This window comes from Schistocerca americana, chromosome 3 (assembly GCF_021461395.2).
Source record: "Schistocerca americana isolate TAMUIC-IGC-003095 chromosome 3, iqSchAmer2.1, whole genome shotgun sequence".
Classification (NCBI taxonomy): Eukaryota; Metazoa; Arthropoda; class Insecta; order Orthoptera; family Acrididae; genus Schistocerca; species Schistocerca americana.
In genome coordinates, this window is record NC_060121.1 from 616293151 (window position 1) to 616313131 (window position 19981).

A 19981-nucleotide genomic window follows, 5' to 3' on the forward strand; every position below is an offset into this window, starting at 1 on the left:
CGCCACGTACGGCACGGAAGCCCGTATAGGACGGAAATTTGCAGCCTTGGCATCAGTATTCAGCAGAACTGAGCAGCAGTAGCAGCGGCGTTCCCCTGAAGATGGCGGTCAGCTGAATCGAGCTGATTTTAGGATCCAGCAGCAAACCCGAGGAGACTTCCAAGAAACGTGCTTCACCCGAGCGGGCGACACGTTTGCATTGATCCGCGGTCCAGTCTCGACGATTCTGTGCCCACTGCAATTGTAACTGACGATTTCGTTGGGGCAACATGAGTAGACGTAGCGGCCGTCTGCTGTGGACCCCAATGCTCAACCGTGTACGCTGAACAGTGGGCTCCGAACACTTGTGACTGTTCCATTGTTGTGCACTGTCGTGAGATCTGCCACAGATGGTCGTCTATCCTGATACGAAGAGCGAGCTACCGTCCTCCAAGTTGTGAGATGAGGCGTTCGAAGTCCAACAACACCATGTTGTGTCCTTCAGCCGCTTTCCATAAATCTCACGACAGTAGTACGCAAAGAGCTGACTAGATTCGCCGTTTCTGTGAAGCTGTTAGCCGACAGGGCCATGACAGTCTGCCCCTTGACAAAGTCACTGATGTCCACTTATTTCCCCATTTTCGGCGCATATCTTCGCGAGAATGATACGTCTCTTACGTATTTCCCTTCCCGCGTCACGTTCCCGCACCGCAGACAGGCGTCAATAAATCTTGCAGAGGACAGTGATTGTACGCCGTATTGAATGGCAATAAAACTGCCACCCGTTACATGCTGAGAAGTTTGTCGTGTGCATCTTCACATAAGGATACACCGTCCATTAAAGTGCTGTGGACTAAGGTGTTAAACTGTGTTCTAAATTTTGGGTACTCCATCCCCTATGACACCACTGTCATCTGACAGAAATCTGATACTGTTCTTTATATTTCCGGATCCAAAACTGGATAACACCAACTTTAGGTCTGGAACATGGCGATGATTTAGTAACTGATGCAGAAACTGCTACATCTCTGAGTGTAGTAACCAACGAAAATGTAAGCTCAAAAAATAATCACCATCTAAAGTTCTGAAATTAGTCGTCGACGGAATGTTAAATCTAATCTTCCTTCGTTCCTTTCACTGAAACGTAACACTTTTGTTTCGTTACGATTATAATAATATATTAATTTATCAGCTACATGATAAAGATCGTCTTGTCGAACTGAAGGAATATCGCCGCCTGAAGATAGAACGAAGATATGTGCATTAACTTTTTAGCCTTCGATTTATGTCACGGTAATAAATTGGTATAAATAGGACTGACAGCGATTTCATTTTGGTACAATAGGCTGTATATAATATGAGTCGAAATATGACTTCCATTAATATTGTTAACTGACGTGGGGCTTTTGTACGTTGTAATGAAATGTTTCAAATTCTTTTATCCCTAGCAGCATCTCGTTATCTACTTATTTGCGTTATTTGCGCCGTTAGGTCACACGTCTGTTTTTTGTAAACATGCATGGAGAGACTCAGTAGGTACCGGCAAGTTGTTCCGCACGCCACAAAAGTATACCGCCGTCATAAACGCTTACTCCTCTTATCTGACCTGTTTTTATCCAGGGATTATTTTAAGCCGTCTCACTTACTTTTATCGTGGAGGTAAGAGGCCGCCAGCTGGGCATGATGTTGGGATTTCGAAGTGTGTGGTTGAGGGCAGGCAGGGACGAGCTGATGTATCTCGTGTAATCTGGACAACTTAAAGCCTCAGACGATTTAAAAGATAACTTTATGATGTGTCAACATAGTAACAGTATTTTTGCTGGCTCATTGTTCCTCTCTTATCTTCCACGTGCTATTAGTGGACGTGCCCGTAGGATAGATCAGACAACCTGCAGTTTATCTTCTTCTTACAGTTACGTATACATTTAACACCACGTATAAATTGAAGATTGTTGTTTACAGTTCTGCAACGCACAAAAGACAGCATTGTAAGTGGCATAAAAAACGAAACTTATATCTTCTATTGCAGTGTCTAGCCAGTGTACTTATAATAAATAGTATTATGAAGTCAATATTGAAATATAATATGACTGGATCTTTTAAATTATTATCCACTGACAGAAAATCATGTGCCACCATAGCTTTAACGATGCAGTTTTCTATACATTATCATGCTTTCTTAAGTCCCATCGTTTCACACTTGTGACCAACGCCTTTTGGGCTGATGTACAGGGTTATTACAAATGATTGAAGCGATTTCACAGCTCTATAATAACTTTATTATTTGAGATATTTTCACAATGCTTTGCACACACATACAAAAACTCAAAAAGTTTTTTTAGGCATTCACAAATGTTCGATATGTGCCCCTTTAGTGATTCGGCAGACATCAAGCCGATAATCAAGTTCATCCCACACTCAGCGCAGCATGTCCCCATCAATGAGTTCGAAAGCATCGTTGATGCGAACTCGCAGTTCTGGCACATTTCTTGGTAGAGGAGGTTTAAACACTGAATCTTTCACATAACCCCACAGAAAGAAATCGCATGGGGTTAAGTCGGGAGAGCGTGGAGGGCATGACATGAATTGCTGATCATGATCTCCACCACGACCGATCCATCGGTTTTCCAATCTCCTGTTCAAGAAATGCCGAACTTCATGATGGAAGTGCGGTGGAGCACCGTCCTGTTTAAAGATGAAGTCGGCGCTATCGGTCTCCAGTTGTTGCATGAGCCAATTGTGAGTGCATTTCAAGCATGACATACGCTTTCTCGGCTCCTGTCGCCATTTTGTCTCACTGCGCTCTCGAGCGCTCTGGCGGCAGAAACCTGAAGTGCGGCTTCAGCCGAACAAAACTTTATGAGTTTTTCTACGTATCTGTAGTGTGTCGTGACCATATGTCAATGAATGGAGCTACAGTGAATTTATGAAATCGCTTCAATCATTTGTAATAGCCCCGTAGGTAGAGATAACGTTCAACTGTGGTCTAAGGCGGAGACTATTTGATATTGTACGATAGTAGTACAGTGGGTGACCTATGGACAGCAAAGGGTTAAGGCTATATTTCTACTGGACGTGCCTGCATTTCTAGCTACGCAGCCTGTTGTGGATATTATTGAAATGGAAAGGAGCGTTTGGGGTCATTGGCCGGTAGGCCCCTTACGGGGCAGGTCCGGCTGCCTTGGTGCAGGTCTTATTACATTCGACGCCACATTGCGCGCCGGATGGGGATGAAATGATGATGAAGAAGACAACACAACACACAGTCCCTGAGCGGAGAAAATCCCCGACCCAGCCGGGAATCGAACTGGGGCCCGTGAGACGCCAATCCGTCACGCTGACCACTTTTTTTTATTATTGGATCGTTGTGTTTGGTCGTTGAGGACGTCACACGACATCCGGTCAAGTTCGTTTGTTGATCCTTCCACTCAGTTTTTTTATTACAGAGACCAACCAGCTCTCTGACCGAACACGCTGAGCTACCGTGCCGGCCCACTCAGCTATCGGGGCGGACGTGGATAATATTGATAGCAAATCAGTACTCCGTTAAGATTTTGCCACTAACGATTGTGATTTCATCACGAAATTTACTCTATTAGGAGCAGTTATAATTCGTATGTTAGATCGGGCCGTTTCTCACTTGGCCATAATCTTCTGATTATATGTATGTCACATGCCGCTCCTGGAGATGTGGGATGAAGTATTTCTGCGTGATACAAGCAGAGTTATTTTAAAGGTTCGCACTACAGTGGCAAAGATTCAAATGTAGATGTATGAAGAAACGTGTTTAAGCGTGCTGAAGGTGTTTCCTTCAATTTAAGAAAAAAAAAGGCGTTCGTTCTTTTGCTCATGCTGTTAGCACACGAGATTTGAGCTAATTTTGTATTCAGAGGTATCAGATATTTGTTAAATTTCTAGTACTATGTGACTGACCACTCTGCTATGGTTCTAAAAATATCTGGAGGAGATTAGTCTCTCAGTGTTGTTACTGCAATATTCTCGCAACTTGAAAAAATTCTGCGGGTACTGCCCTTAGTGATATTCGTTTCGAGGAACTAATTACGGTTGTTGTCAGATTATGTGATGAAATGGCTTATACAATGTAACGTTCGTGCATCTCCAGTGAATACCGCCAGTAGTACATGTCTGGCGCCATTTGCCGCTTTGTGCTATATGGCGGTTGTCTACGTAGCAGGTAAGAAGCTACTGAGGTGCATGGGTTACCAACTAAGCTGCCGTCAAAGGAAATTTACTAACCTCTGTCAAGTGTTGGCAATTTAATGTAACCTTAAGGGTTGTATGTTATTTCATTGTGACAGTACCTGAGGTGCTTTCATTGCTTGGTGTACGAAGCGTGGACATAAATAGTGAAGAAAAAATTCTTTAATTATTGTTACTAGAAAATTGGGCCTGCCATACGGAGTAGTGAAAATAATAGTTACGGTTTTACAGTTTTTCTTGTGAAGCAGGTTGGAGTAAATTTTAATTGTTTAAGTGCTCATTATACTTTTACGGTTTTTGGGTTAAGTAATTTCAAGTAAAATAAAATTTTAAAAGGAAGCCGTTCTATTTGGTTGCGAGTTTTCCTGAATTATTTAATTGAAAGTTATTTGCTATATATGCACTGGGACATATAATTCACAGAAGCTGTACCCGAAAAGCAAGCTTGTGATTAATGGTTTAATAATTTGTAATCACTCTTGAATGTTTAGTTGTAATAAAGATCGAAAACGGTCAGTCCGCCTTTCTAACACAGAGTCCTAGCTCCATATTATCTTCCGGTACGTCTATAACCAATAAAATATTAGATGCTATTTGGAATGTTTTATTCGAATTAGTCACATCGTAAAATACTTGCTGTTCCTCTTCACACGGTTTATATTTATATGGAGAGAGTGTCGACAGTGTCATTAGAGAAGCGGCAGAACTGAACAATGGAATGAAACCGCAGTTTGGGTCCCAATATTAAAGGCAAAATAAACCGACGAGGCTACCTGCGGCAACTTGGAGATGAAATCGTGGGCGTTGGCCATCTTGGCAGCCTCCTCGATGTCCTCCATGGTGCAGGTGTCCCACCCGTAGCGGATGTTCTCCGCTATGGTGGTCTGGAAGAGCACCGGCTCCTGGCCCACCACGCCGATCTGCGAGCGCAGCCAGCCCACGTTCAGCGTCTTCAGATCGCGCCCGTCCAGTTGCACCTGTAGGGCAAGGATGAGGTGCCGTTGCTATTCTGCATTCTCTTCTGTCAATCCCAGCTACTCCTCTACACATACAACGAGTTCCCGGAGGAACGGTCGACTTTCAGAGGTATTAAAGTAATGATATTCGACGCAAAAGGCTTCATATACACATATGCCGTATTCCGAACGGTTTCCGATATAGAAAATATTTAACATAATTATATTTTTCCCTGAGACATTTAAGTCTCTTTTTTTTATCTGGGATTGTGATTGAAGCAGAAGAAATGGATTAAAATTTGCGCTGCAGCGAGGACTCGTACCCAGGTCTAAGAAAAATGGTTCAAATGGCTCTAAGCAGTATGGGACTTAACATCTGAGGTCATCAGTGCCCTAGACTTAGAACTACTTAAACCTAACTAACCTAAGGACATCACACACATCCATGCCCGAGGCAGGATTCGAACCTGCGACCGTAGCGGTAGCGCGGTTCCGGACTGGAGCTCCTAGAACCGCTCGGTCACAGCGGCCGGCGTAAACAGGTCTTCTTGCTTGTTAGGCAGAAGTGCTAACCACTACACTGCCATCCACAGCACTACGGTTCACATTGCTGCACGAACTCCGTAAGTTGAGTGCCCTCCCCAATACAAAATGCAATTATATCTTCTGCTTATTTCCCCTTACTTTGTCACTACTGCCAGGGCAAGAAGACCCGGGTTCGAGTCTTGAGCGCAGCATAAATATTAATCCATTTCTTTTGCTTCAGTCATTTTTGTATTTAATATATATATTTGTTTTTGTACTAGTGGCACGCACATGTGTCTTATCTACCCTAGCTCTTTGACGTTTTATCCCATTGCTTTCAACCTCTTTGCTCTGGATATCTTTCTGCCACTAAACTAGCCAGTTGAACGCGCAGTTGTCCATGGCATATTGTGAGTAAAGTAGTGCGAGGAACTGAGAACGTATCAGAGAGCAGCGTCTGTTAACTATGTTTGTACAAGCACTGGCTAAAATTCCATTCATCTACACTAATGAAGAATATGCAGATTTCGTGTATGTTTAAGGCTTCTGCGAGGGTAGTTCTCCTGCTACTGAAGAAGAACACCTCCGGTGCTTTCAAACACCCCGAATTCCTGATCGTAGGGTGTTTACCAGAGAGCACATTGCGTGAAACATGTCTTCTACCATGTTCCTATTTTTCTTCTAAAGGTACAGCTCAATAACCTGAGCAAGAACTGTAACACACTGTTGAAATGGTGCAATGTGGTCCTATTGCCAGCACATAGTGGCTCTCCGTACGTATGAGTGCCCCCACGAGCAGGTGTATGGCGAACATCACATGCGGAAATCTTATACCCGTTTCACAGATAGCGTGTCCACAGTCTTCACATTGGCGACAATGCCGCAAGACTAGAATTTTGTCACTGGTTAAGTGACAATCTTCATTTGTTTCGATCGATTGTGTTCACTGATGGAGCCACGTTTACACAGAATGGAATCAATAACACACCTAGTAATCATTGATGGTCCCAGAAAAATACACAGGTTAGAGGAGAAAACAATTTCCAAGTTACTTTTTCGATCAATGTCTGGTACGGCAAGATCGGTAACATGTTGATAGGTGCAATCATTTTAGAAGAGAGAGAGGCGGGACAGAATTGCCGGAACAGAATTACTTACATTTTTTGTAAACTTCGTCCGCAGCTCGTGGTCGTGCGGTAGCGTTCTCGCTTCCCGCGCCCGGGTTCCCGGTTTCGATTCCCGGCGGGGTCAGGGATTTTCTCTGCCTCGTTATGACTGGGTGTTGTGTGATGTCCTTAGGTTAGTTAGGTTTAAGTAGTTCTAAGTTATAGGGGACTGATGACCATAGATGTTGAGTCCCATACTGCTCAGAGCCATTTTTTTTTTTTGTAAACTTCGTTTGTTGAAGAGCTTGAGGACGTTCCTTTGGACGCGTGAACTGCAATGTAATTCCAACATGACAGAGCCCCTCCACATTTTACCAATCGTATGAGCCACAATCTGAATCGCGGTTACCACATTCGCTGGTTTCGTCGTGGCAGTTCAATTAACTGACCACCAAAACAGCCAGACCTTACGCCATTACTGTTTTGCTTATGCGTTTTGATGTAGTCTGAGGTGTACAAAGAAAGATGAATACTCAAGATGAACCATTTGGTTGCATAACGGACGCTGTTGTTCTTATTAGAGGATGTGCAGAGGCATTCACACGAACAACGCAACAGTTTTCCTAAGGGTACGCAAATGCACTGAAGCTGACGGTAGGATTTTCGAACATTTATTATGAACTGTAAACGGCTGTTAAGAGCAGTGTACAATAATGTTTAGAGGTGGATGTGTTAAAAATATGTGTTTTTCATTTAATACTTTCTGAAACGCGTCTTGTAATGTTTACTAAATGTTGGGCATGTGGATATTGAATAATACAAAAAATAAATAATACTGTACATTAAATGCGTTCTAACCCAAAAACCATTCGGAACAAGGCATGTTCATGAATACTCACCAATCTTTCTGGGACACCCTGTACACGTCATAACAGTTAATAACTGAGCAAGTTCTCCACACTGTCTTCAACAGCTCTGCCGGATAAGAAGTTGTTTTTCAATCAGTAAATGTTTTGATGTGGCGTTTTCCATGTTCAACCAGAACGGTGGCCTTATTCATCATTTCATGGTCATGGACACGCAGGTCGCCCAATGTAACGTCAACTGAAAAGACTTGGTACTTGGCGATCGGACATCTCCAGGTGGGGGGGACTTCCAGCCATCAATGCCATACGATCCTGTCAAGTCGTGCAAAAAGTTTTCCACTGCAAGTTTCACAAGACACCACCACATTACAACTGCGTTTCGAGGTGGTACAAGAAAATCGAGGAGAAAGGTTGTTTATGAGGTGCAAAGTATTCGGGCTGACCTGGCGTGTCCGTGTCAGGACAGTGGACCGTGTAACAGAAGTGACGTTGCACGCTCCCACAAAGTCCACCTATCTCGCTAGCGTAAAATAAAACTTCCCTCGGCCATACGAGTGGAAAATCCTTCTAAAGTAATTAAGAGTGAAGCCGTACAAATTACAAATCCTGCAAGCAATAAGCTTTGACGATACTTTGCGCCGTCTACAGTTCTACATTGCTGTGTAGAATCATCTTGATAATGACGACTTCGCAAACAAATTAACCTTCAGTGATGAAGCCAGTTTTCATCATCCAGGAAAGGTCAACCGACACAACACATTCATATCGGGGGGGGGGGGGGGGGGGGGCTGATAATCTACATGCCATTGTCGAACACGTTCGTTATTCCGAGAGAACATGCTGAAATTTTGGCTCATGTCAACAACAAGTCGCGCCTACACACCTGCTCAATTTTTATGAGGTTATCTGAGTGGGACGCTGCCACGTCGCTGGACAGGCCGTACTGCAGCTGCTGACCTGGCGCTGCTCGTGCGGCCGTCACGGTCGCCGGATTCGGCGCCTTGCGATTTTTTCTTGTGGAGCTATACTAAGGACAGCGTCACGTTGTAAGTAGGCTGTTTATGTTTTCTCTATGTAAGTAGGCTGTTTATGTTTTCTCTATGTAAGTAGGCTGTTTATGTTTTCTTATTGGCAACGTTACGTAGCGCTCAATATGAAAATCACTGGCTGTGCTGTGTGCAGTCTGTGGCTGCTTTGCATTGTTGTAATACTCGCCATTGTAGTGTTAGGCAGCTGGCTGTGAACAGCGCGTAGCGTTGCGCAGTTGGAGGTGAGCCGCCAGCAGTGGTGGATGTGGGGAGAGAGATGGCGGAGGTTTGCAGTTTGTCATGAACTGATACATATATATTATGATTTGTGATGATATTAAGGTAAATACATTGTTTGCTCTCTATTAATATCTTTCATTTGCTAACTACCCCTATCAGTAGTTAGTGCCTTCAGTAGTTTGAATCTTTTATTTAGCTGGCAGTAGTGGCGCTCGCTGTATTGCAGTAGCTTGAGCAGCGAAGATTTTTGTGAGGTAAGTGATTTGTGAAAGGTATAGTTTAATGTTTGTCAGGGCCATTCTTTAGTAGGGAGTTTTGAAAGTCAGATTGCGTTGCGCTAAAAATATTGTGTGTCAGGTTAAGCACAGTCATGTAAAATTGTTCAAAGGGGACGTTTCATATGGCGACCCTGCCAGGATTCGAACCTGGAATCTTCTGATTTTTTCTTGTAGTTTGTGTATTTAGTGTAGATTTTGTTTATTGCTAGCGCGTAATTGTAGAGAGAATTTCCTTTGTAGTTGCAGTCTTTCATTGTTGTACAGTAAAACAGTTGTGGCATGCATGTAGATTTGCAGCAAGTATTTCGCAGCTGCGCTTGCAATTAACTAGATATTATTTTCAGTGCTATGTTAATGTGTTCTCTTATTTTTGATCTGCAAATTGTGTTTTTCTGTGTTGTCGTGTGAAATACTGTGACAATAATGGCGTGTGAAAAACGTAATACTAGGCTCCAAAGTAAACTGAGAAATGACAGTGAAGACGAAGGCAGTGTGTTAGCGCCGCAGAGTAATGAATTAACTGATGTTCAAAGTAGTAATTTGGTAATTGTGAATAGGGAAATGGAGCGGGCTGCAAACAATGGTGTAGACAGTGAAACAGGTAGTGAACAGGGAAGCATTATCGATCGATCGGTCGGCAACAGCTCGCCTCAGGAATCCGAAATGACAGGACACAATTTCGCAAATACTGTAGATTCAGGTTTTGGGTTATCACCGTTTTCTCAAATAAGTCAAGACGCATTTTCTGCTTGTCAAAATGTGAATGTTGCCGGTGCAAATGCACTGCCGAAAAGCGTAGAGAAACAGATTCCAGACACTAATACATTATTATTGCAATTAATGCAACAAATGGAACAAAATCAGAGACAAACACAGCAAAAGCTTGAAAAGTTAGACACAATGGAACAACACCAGAGACAAACACAGCAACAGTTAGACACAATGGAACAACACCAGAGACAAACACAGCAACAGTTAGACACAGTGGAACAAAATCTCAAAAAGTTAGACTCATTGGAACAAACTCTCGAACAAACACGTGAGGATTTAACTGCTGAGTTACATAACATTGAATCGAAATGTCAAAAAGTCTGTAATGACGTAAAAACTCAAATTTGTGAGCATTTTCAACCTATTTTTTCGCGTCATGAAAATGCATTACAGAATCATGAAGCAGCTATAAAAGAACTGCAAACTATTGTTCATGAAAATCACAACACCTTGCAAGCTAAAATTGACTCAGTTGCATCTACCGATTCGGTTACGCAACTTGCAAAAACTCAGGATAACTTAAAGGACACAGTAGATTCGATTTCAACACAAATGGACACTCTGAAACTTGGTTCAGAAAAACACACTGAGGAAATGTGTTCATTATCAGAGAAAGTAGTTGAACTTTCGGATCAGCTAAATAATTTATCTGCGAAGGTGGATGATAATCTGAATGACGCAAAACCGGTAGTCTTTAATGACACAGAACAGAACGCACAAATTAGGAAACTGAAACAAAATCTGAATCAAATTGATACGCAACACCAAAGAGAAATCCGGGAAGTACAAGATCAGCTGACACAGGTAATACAAGAATTACGTATTTCAGAAGACACTCGCGCTCCAACACGGGAAGAGGGACTTAGAAACACGGAAAAGCCGCAAAATAATAACACAGGGCATTTCGGAAGTTATGAAAGAAATTGGCAATGTGCACCGAATTTTGAGATGGAACGGCCGACACGACCTAACAATGACCGATATGCGACTTGCCGACATGATGATTTTGACTATAAGCTGTTCATTACTACACGTAAATTCAAAACATTTAAGAATTCTGGCAACGACATTCATCCACAAGCATGGCTCCATCAATTCTCTCATTGTTTTCCTCCCAACTGGTCGTTAGAACACAGATTAGAATTTATGTGTGGCTACTTGGAGAATGAACCAGCTGTAAGAATGCGATCGGTAATTCACGATTGCCACAGTGAAGGAGAGTTTTACCATGCCTTCCTCTCAGCATATTGGTCTCAAGCTACACAAGACCGTGTAAAACATAACATCATAATGATGAAACACTTCGAACAATCTGAATTTTCCAGTCTTGTGAAATATTTTGAAGACATGTTGCACAAGAATCAATACCTGTCAAACCCATACAGCCCCTCAGAACTCATCCGCATTTGCTTAATCAAACTGCCTGAACATTTACGACATATTATTTTAGCAGGACGTTGCAAAGACGACATTGAAGCTTTTCAGGGACTGTTACAAGAATTAGAAATTGACACTGACAATTGCGGAACGCGAAACCAGGAACACAACAATTACAGGTCACATCCGTCGCAAATCCGCGATGAAAGAAGTAATAACTGGACACGACAAGGCTATTCTCACAACACAAATCGTGACCAAAATAGACACCACCCGTACGACAACCGTTGGCAGAGTAATAATAGTTACAGAGAAAGATCGCATTTCCGTAGTAATGACTATCACAGAGACAATCAGAGAAACGGACAATATGGGAACCAAAACAAGTATTATCAAGGGAGGCAGAATAACTTGAGACGCAACAGTTCGGCGCAGAGTTACGATTCAGGGAGAAATTCTCCACCACATGACCGACAAACAAGAAACTATGTAAACTACCGACAAAACGACAGACGTGAATTTCATCAGAACTGGCGGGATTCTAACAGAGCTGGGCCCTCTCGGCAAGGCGAATTTGTAGAAGTTAGGTCTCCTAATCCCAATAACAACGCGCGCCAACAAAGAGACAGACAATGACTCGCGCCGCAGGCACCCACGTGCGCCGGCTGGCTCAGAGAAAAATAACATAGACGCTAACCTTGAGAAAAATTCCAGTATTCTTTGTCGACGTATACCGCATGACAATTGCATTCAAGTTCAAACTCTGAGTACTATGAAGAGTAAAGGTTTACACCAGGTTTCACATGTAAAACCATTTATTGAAAGATAATCTGCTTTTTAACTTTGTCTTTGTCATAAAATTTTTCGCTTCACATTACTAATATGCTTTGTCAGACTTAGAATCTGTTAACATACAACAATGTTTGAAGTTAAATATCCAATCAAGAACCAAGAGAACTTATTTAAACAGAAATGACGAATGCATTGTTATAGTGAACAGACGTCACAGTGTTATTGTGTGTGTACATTCTTGCTTGTTTGTTGCACGATTACGTAACGACTATAAGGCTCACATACTTAGAACATTTACCAGTACTGCTAATGAGATTTTAATGCAACATTTTGGTTTATTTGAAAATACATTCTGAATTTAAAGTGCTTTCTGAGAGATACCAGATGACACAGAGGTTAGTTTATGTGACAGCTACACGATTTTTATCACGACGCTACTAATGAGTGACAATTTACAATGTTGCTTTTGCGGTGTATCTGTTTTATATCTGCACAGTTTTCTGAATTCTTCTGGAAATCAAAACATGTTTTATTAGTAACTTTTGTGGTATAGCTACAAGGAGACAGCCTTTTCCATAGCACAACAATACGTTACAGCACAGTACTTTCATCATCACAACAATAAGCGTAATAACTAAGATATCTCTACGCAAAGCATTTCACTTTTGTTTATCATGAGGTAAGTACATTGGCTTCTGCAGAACTTAGCTTTCAGAGGACGATAACTACGACACTTCCACACAGATTATGTTGCAACAAGACGCACATTTAGCGCTACAGTACACGTATTTGAGTGATTAATTTTGTACTTGAAACATTTATTTTTAAAGATTTTTTAATTACAAAGAAAGTTTTCCGTGATACATTTCATTCCATTGCTGTAATTTGTAACACCTGAGGGCATAATTACATTTATCCTCAGGGGGGTACACGCTTACTTTGTGTACCATGTGTGTGGCAACCACAAGGAACCCTAGCTAATATGGTATTTGCTTATACAACTTTACACATCGGTACCATATTTCTCCAACACATAATTACACAGCTATCTGATCATTTAACTGAGAGATAAACATTTTTTTACTATGTCAGTGACAGATGTTTACGTAATTACACAGCTGGATAACTTCACACTTATGAAACTGTATTTTGTCTGTACTTTGTGAAACTGTTCATATTTTTTTGGAACCATTGTGATACTATGAGAGCTTTGAATGATGTATTTGGTATGGATTCATGATTTTTAAAGTACGTTTGAGGTAGATGACATTATTTAAATGAGCAGAGAATTCTTTTTAGGCTTAGAAATTATTGGAGGAAGTTACGACGATTTTGAGATTTGACTGAAGTTTTATGATATTATTACGACGATGATGTGTATTATGTTGTTGAGGAATGTTTATTATGCTACGTATTTCTCACGATGAAATATTGAAGAAGTGTCGACGAATATGTATATGTATAATGAGGTAAGGAGTAATGAATAGTGGGTAGGGACTCTTGACTTGTGAAAAAGGATGTTGGAAACCAAGAATCGTACTTTAAGAGTTATGACATGTGTGAATCATGTGTGAATGTATCACAATGCCACTGAACATTTTTTGGACACTGTTATATTCATAGGATTTTGTTTCTACAGATTTGCAACGCTAATTCTTGACCTGTGAAGTATTTTTATGTGAGACTGTCACTTTAGCGAAAATTGCTGTCGTAAATATTTCCGTACGAAAGTTAAGTGACCACCTGCACGTAATGCGTCGCGGGCACCCAGCTGTGTCAGACGCCTGGAGAAAAAGTCATTAGCGCGTGCCTTTCAGAGCACAGGAAGAAAAAAAAAAAGAAAGGGAAGGCCATTATCCTGGCCATTGTCATTCCTTTAGAGAAAGCATCGCAAAAACGACACGGTCGAACTTGAAAACATATGATTACACTAGCTCTTAATTTACGATATTTACTGAAATGCCTTATAAAATGACAAGAAATATTTTTACATCTGCACACCTGATTACGACAAGCGTCTTTCTACGAGAGTTGAGAGCTACTAACTTATGAAATGTCACATGACTACTGAATGATATTTTTATGCTTTGCTTTTCATAGTTGCTTATTTCATTTGACATCTGTTTTCCAGCTGTGTTGCAGCATTGCTTTTATAAAATAAAATGCATTTGCTAATGTGAACACTTTCTGTCAACAGATCTATTAAATAATTATTTTATGATCCACATTCTTTAAAAAAGGAGCACTTGGAAAGGAAAGAACAATAAGAAGGATCTAGTAACAGTAACACATAATTTTCTTTTCAAGTACATGGTAATATTTCTTTTTACAATCAGTTGTTGTGGTGCACCACTTTAATTACATAGATATTAAGATGTGAATACACATTTCCCTTATCTGCATTGTTGTTTTTACTGTAATATTTTTTCTGCTTGCGCTATGTCATGTTTAGGTATAAGTTGCTGCTGTTTGCCAGGCATAGTGTTATTGAATTTGACTTTTGCTAATTTATACTGTAGCTTGCTTTGCAATTTTCCATTTTTTTCATTGCTGTTTATATTAATTGTTTTGTGCTGCTGCATTGCCTCGTTCCTTAGTTTAGCATCTGAGCTCAGTAGATTTAAGTTTGCTTAAGAGGGGGTAGACTATATGAGAAACTGACTATGGAGAATAGGTAAAGAATGCATTGCGAAGTTATATAAAAAGGATTTGGGCCCAAATGAGTATTGTACAATCAGAAATAATTATTTTGAAAGAAATATGAACAGAATACAGAAAGCACGCTTGGATAGGATTTTTTTGGTGGAAACAAAGGATGAAATAAGAGGAAAGATATATGAAGTTTTGGGTTGGACTGCAGTACCAAATGTTACACTGAAAACGAACCCTGTCCTTTCCTATTGGTGTTATCCCACTATGTGTGTGTGTACCCTTGTGTATTTGTTTTCTTCCTGTCTCTGTGTAATTTCATAGAATTTTTTCTTTTAATATTAAGCTACATTCACTATGATGAGGAATACTGTTATCCTCAAATACAATTGGCATTAATAATGTGTTATTTACTTTGTAAAGATGTTTAGACATTGTTTATTGTTTTGTTTTAATGCTCATGTGTAAAGTTGATGTTTCAATAATTATTCTGATCTATGTATGTACTTATGTCATAATTCCTGTAACATTGATGTATATGTTTATTTCTATTCTTTTGTAAAGCCTGTTTTACTACAAATGTTATCTGTATTGTTATGTTTTTAATAATGTATTTTGTACCTTTGTTATTGTATTCTTATGTTATAAAATTGTAATTGTCACCAGTTCATGATATTATTAACATGTAAGTTACATTTCACTGCACACGTTTCTGTTGGTCATAGTACATGGACAATATGTGAGAAGTAGGGACTGTTAGTGTTTGCACGTTTGTTAATAATTCTGCAAGGGACTGGATAACAGCATTGCTGGTTCTAAGGACAATTCCAAAAACTTTGTGAGTGCACAAGTGATGGTTTATGGACTTGCTATATTATCCGCAAGACTCTTCAATGGTGATTGTGCACCTGCACAGTCACAACAGATGGCTGCTGGCTATCTCTACAAGGACTACAGTGGGTCTACATCTTTGATGATCCATCAATACCATTATCTCTACAAGGACTACAGTGGGTCTGCACCTCTGGTGGCCCACCAATACCATACTCTCTACCAGGACTACAGTGGGTCTGCTCTGTGATGACCTACCTACCAATATTCTTCAAAACTTCGAATGACTCTGCTGTGGGTTTGCTCCATTGTGGCCCATTACCTGTCAGCATGTCAAGAGTCAGCACCGTCTTTCCATTGGAAGGACAACACTACTTCTTCAAGACTGCATGGAAATCCACTACTTCTGTGTGCATTGTCTTTTACTGCTCAGACTTTGAGAAAAGAAACGGCAGTTTCACTGTGATGAACAATGTGGACTGTCTTTATGGACTGTGAGATAATTTTAGCTTTTGACCAACATAATATCAATAAGTGTGTGCATTTGATTTCTTTGTTATTGTAATTATGAAAAATTTTTTCAAATCTGTATTGGCCACTGCCCCATCCAATTTGTAAAAATTTTTGTGGGGAGCATGGGGGCTATGTAAGTAGGCTGTTTATGTTTTCTCTATGTAAGTAGGCTGTTTATGTTTTCTCTATGTAAGTAGGCTGTTTATGTTTTCTTATTGGCAACGTTACGTAGCGCTCAATATGAAAATCACTGGCTGTGCTGTGTGCAGTCTGTGGCTGCTTTGCATTGTTGTAATACTCGCCATTGTAGTGTTAGGCAGCTGGCTGTGAACAGCGCGTAGCGTTGCGCAGTTGGAGGTGAGCCGCCAGCAGTGGTGGATGTGGGGAGAGAGATGGCGGAGGTTTGCAGTTTGTCATGAACTGATATATATATATTATGATTTGTGATGATATTAAGGTAAATACATTGTTTGCTCTCTATTAATATCTTTCATTTGCTAACTACCCCTATCAGTAGTTAGTGCCTTCAGTAGTTTGAATCTTTTATTTAGCTGGCAGTAGTGGCGCTCGCTGTATTGCAGTAGCTTGAGCAGCGAAGATTTTTGTGAGGTAAGTGATTTGTGAAAGGTATAGTTTAATGTTTGTCAGGGCCATTCTTTAGTAGGGAGTTTTGAAAGTCAGATTGCGTTGCGCTAAAAATATTGTGTGTCAGGTTAAGCACAGTCATGTAAAATTGTTCAAAGGGGACGTTTCAACGTTCCGTCTTTACCACAGAACCTCGAAGACTTGAGACATCGCATCGTATCAGCTATTTTTAATGTCGTTCCTGATATGTTGTATCGCATATAGGCAGTATTGGACTACCAATTAGTTGTGTGCCGTGTGATGAAAGGTGGACACGTAGAACATTTATAAAGACTGTAAAAAAAAGTCTTTGACAACTTGGCTCTTTCACACGCTATACCATTTGTTACGTTATTATTTGCCATTTAGCTGTACCGATTTTTTCAAATGTTACATGTACTTAACAATTACCCAATGTAGCCAGAACGAATAAGTCTATCGATTTTCGATTTTTGTTCAGTTTAAGTGGACAATGTTGCGGATTTTCTGAAGTAATTTTTAATGTTTATTGCTGCCAAAAATGTTAACACCGAGTTTACATTATTTATAGATGGAACCTTAGATACCGAAAATAACGATTTTACATTTTCTTATAGATGGAACATGGCATTGGAAAGAGCCTTCGACGACCACTCGGACTGTATAGCATGTGCGTAATTTGATCCAGTAGTAATAAGATAACAGCACCGCAAACCACTGTCCAGCCGTCTGGAGAAGTGATCCCACGAGCTGGCCGCGGTGGACGAGCGGTTCTAGGCGCTTCATTCTGGAACCACGCGACCGCTACGGTTGCAGGTTCGAATCCTGTCTCGGGCATGGATGTGTGTGATGTCCTTAGGTTAGTTAGGTTTAAGTAATTCTAAGTTCTAGGGGACTGATGACCTCAGATGTTAAGTCCCATAGTGCTCAGAGCCGTTTTTTTTTATCCCACGACGTCTGCCCTACTGTGCCAGATGTAAACAAACACGTAACACGAGGTATTATGTGGACACTGTGTCGTGGTAGTCCAGGTGGGGAGTGGTTTGAACTATGGTTGCATAAGATACCGCTAGAGGTTGGGACTGAACTACCACCGCCAACAGCAACAAACAATTGCGCTGTAGGGACTACCAAATGTTTTGTATTCTCCAGTTGGGTTTGCGTTGTCGATTACTTGTTTTTTCCCTAACTTTGAGATGAGTGAAGAGACTAATCCTGGTGCAGGCCGTGCGGTTCTAGGCGCTGCAGTCTGGAACCGCGAGACCGCTACGGTCGCAGGTTCGAATCCTGCCTCGGGCATGGATGTGTGTGATGTCCTTAGGTTAGTTAGGTTTAACTAGTTCTAAGTTCTAGGGGACTAATGACCTCAGAAGTTGAGTCCCATAGTGCTCAGAGCCATTTGAACCTGGTGCATAAGCGGATTCGAATGAGACTCTCACCACAAGAAAAGAAATCAGCGATCCCTGTACCCGTTATGTCAATTGTGCTTTCGTGGAAGCACAGAACGCAGACGTAGGAAGGCAGCTCTTCGAGACGGAGGCAGAGCTTATTCCCCGCACCGCTCCTTTGCCCTCGCCAATCTAAGTTTGTTCACGATCGCGGCCGACTGCCACGATATGCGGTCCCCATAATACAGTTCGTGTGTTTATTACCGGATCACGATATTATTGCACCTGACATCACGTGGCCGTAGCCGGAAACATGTGGTAACGCTGAAGTAGATCAGAACAGTGGCGACTAAGAAAAACGCATCGTACTGTGAATGATTTCAAAACAGCGGTCGTTATACTATCAAATGTTTCAGAGTCTCATAAAAGCCGACTGAAGCACCCTCACTCCAAGTTGCGATAATATTAGGGTCACTGACACCATTGCGCTTGAAGCCCTTCAGTCTGTGCACTGCCGTGAAGCTGTTCAAGCTTTTACAATGTGTACCACAGCTATGTGGATGTATTCTGAGAGGTATCCTGGTGGTACCAAATCCTCAAGATCTTTCTTTCAAACATCATAAAAGTCAAGGAACTAGACGTGTGAAGGATAAAAAGCAAGTAACATGACAGCAGCGGTAAGACAGGATCCAAGTGTCACTACGAGGCAGCTTGAAGATCTACGGTTCCTAAGAGATATTCTGCACCAGTTACTGGAAGACACCCCACGAGAGCCGGCCGCGGTGGCCGTGTGGTTCTAGGCGCTCCAGTCCGGAGCTGCGCTGCTGCTACGGTCGCAGGTTCGAATCCTGCCTCGGGCATGGATGTGTGTGATGTCCTTAGGTTAGTTACGTTTAAGTAGTTCTAAGTTCTAGGGGACTGATGACCACAGCAGTTGAGTCCCATAGTGCTCAGAGCCATTTGAACCATTTTTTAACCCCACGAGACGTAAGGCAGTTCGTATGGTACAAACATGATGGACGTCCAGTCCATTTCCACAGAAAATTACAGGCCTTCTTAACAGAATAGTGGGAGATTGCTCATACGGAAGACATTCGGCACGTTCATCAGACTTTTTTATTGGTGGGGAACATTAGGGCAAGAGATCTACACGAAAACACTGACTGCTCCTGTAGAAATGAACTCGAACGTAACAAGGGTGTGTGTTGCGATCAGGCAGACGAAATTCAACGTCCAGTACTGTCTCTATTCGGAATCGATTTGACAAAGGTCAACATTTTGAGATTTTTATACGGTAGTCACAATAATAAACACACTAGCCGTTCTGTGGTCACGTGTTTACTTACAGTTTGTGCATTGGAACAAACGTTTGCGGGGCCTCTCCTCCTGACAGCGGGGCAGTGGTTTGCGTCGCTGTTATCTTGTTATTTTTTGATAAAGATCCACACGTCTAATGTCGTTGAAGACCTGTTCGAAGACTTTCTCCAATACTAGTGAGAAACAAAGCGGTGTTATAATTTGGTAGTTAAAGTACTTGCGAACGGCGGTAATTTTGCCACATCGTTCTCTCTAACCTAGCGAAAACGATATATTTACTCGTCCTCGTTATGTCTCTGAGGCCTGCTTCGGCTACCGAACTCTATTTATATTTATTTACTGTTTTCGCATGTGGCAACTTCTCACTTAGGGCGAAAGCAACAAGACAACAATTCGTCGACGTACACGGTGTCTTTGTCTGACGGAGTTGCAGCTGGAAAGTCCCCTGGGCTACTGGGCAGCTTCTCGAAGCCGACAACGGGAAGTGTGTAAACCGACGTTGCTGTGGGATCTCTGACCACGCCAATGACAGTGACACTAA

The 19981-nt window shown here is 41.5% G+C and overlaps 1 protein-coding gene across 3 annotated transcripts in view; it reads right to left on the reverse strand.

Moving 5' to 3' along the window:
- Positions 1-19981, reverse strand: part of LOC124605616 (ATP-dependent translocase ABCB1-like) — a 242334-nt gene that overhangs the window by 91910 nt on the left and 130443 nt on the right. For all 3 annotated transcript variants that reach the window (XM_047137424.1, XM_047137423.1, XM_047137425.1), the window contains one exon: positions 4974-5177. In XM_047137424.1, coding sequence (XP_046993380.1) covers positions 4974-5177 — 204 coding nt within the window. The remainder of the gene's footprint in view (positions 1-4973; positions 5178-19981) is intronic.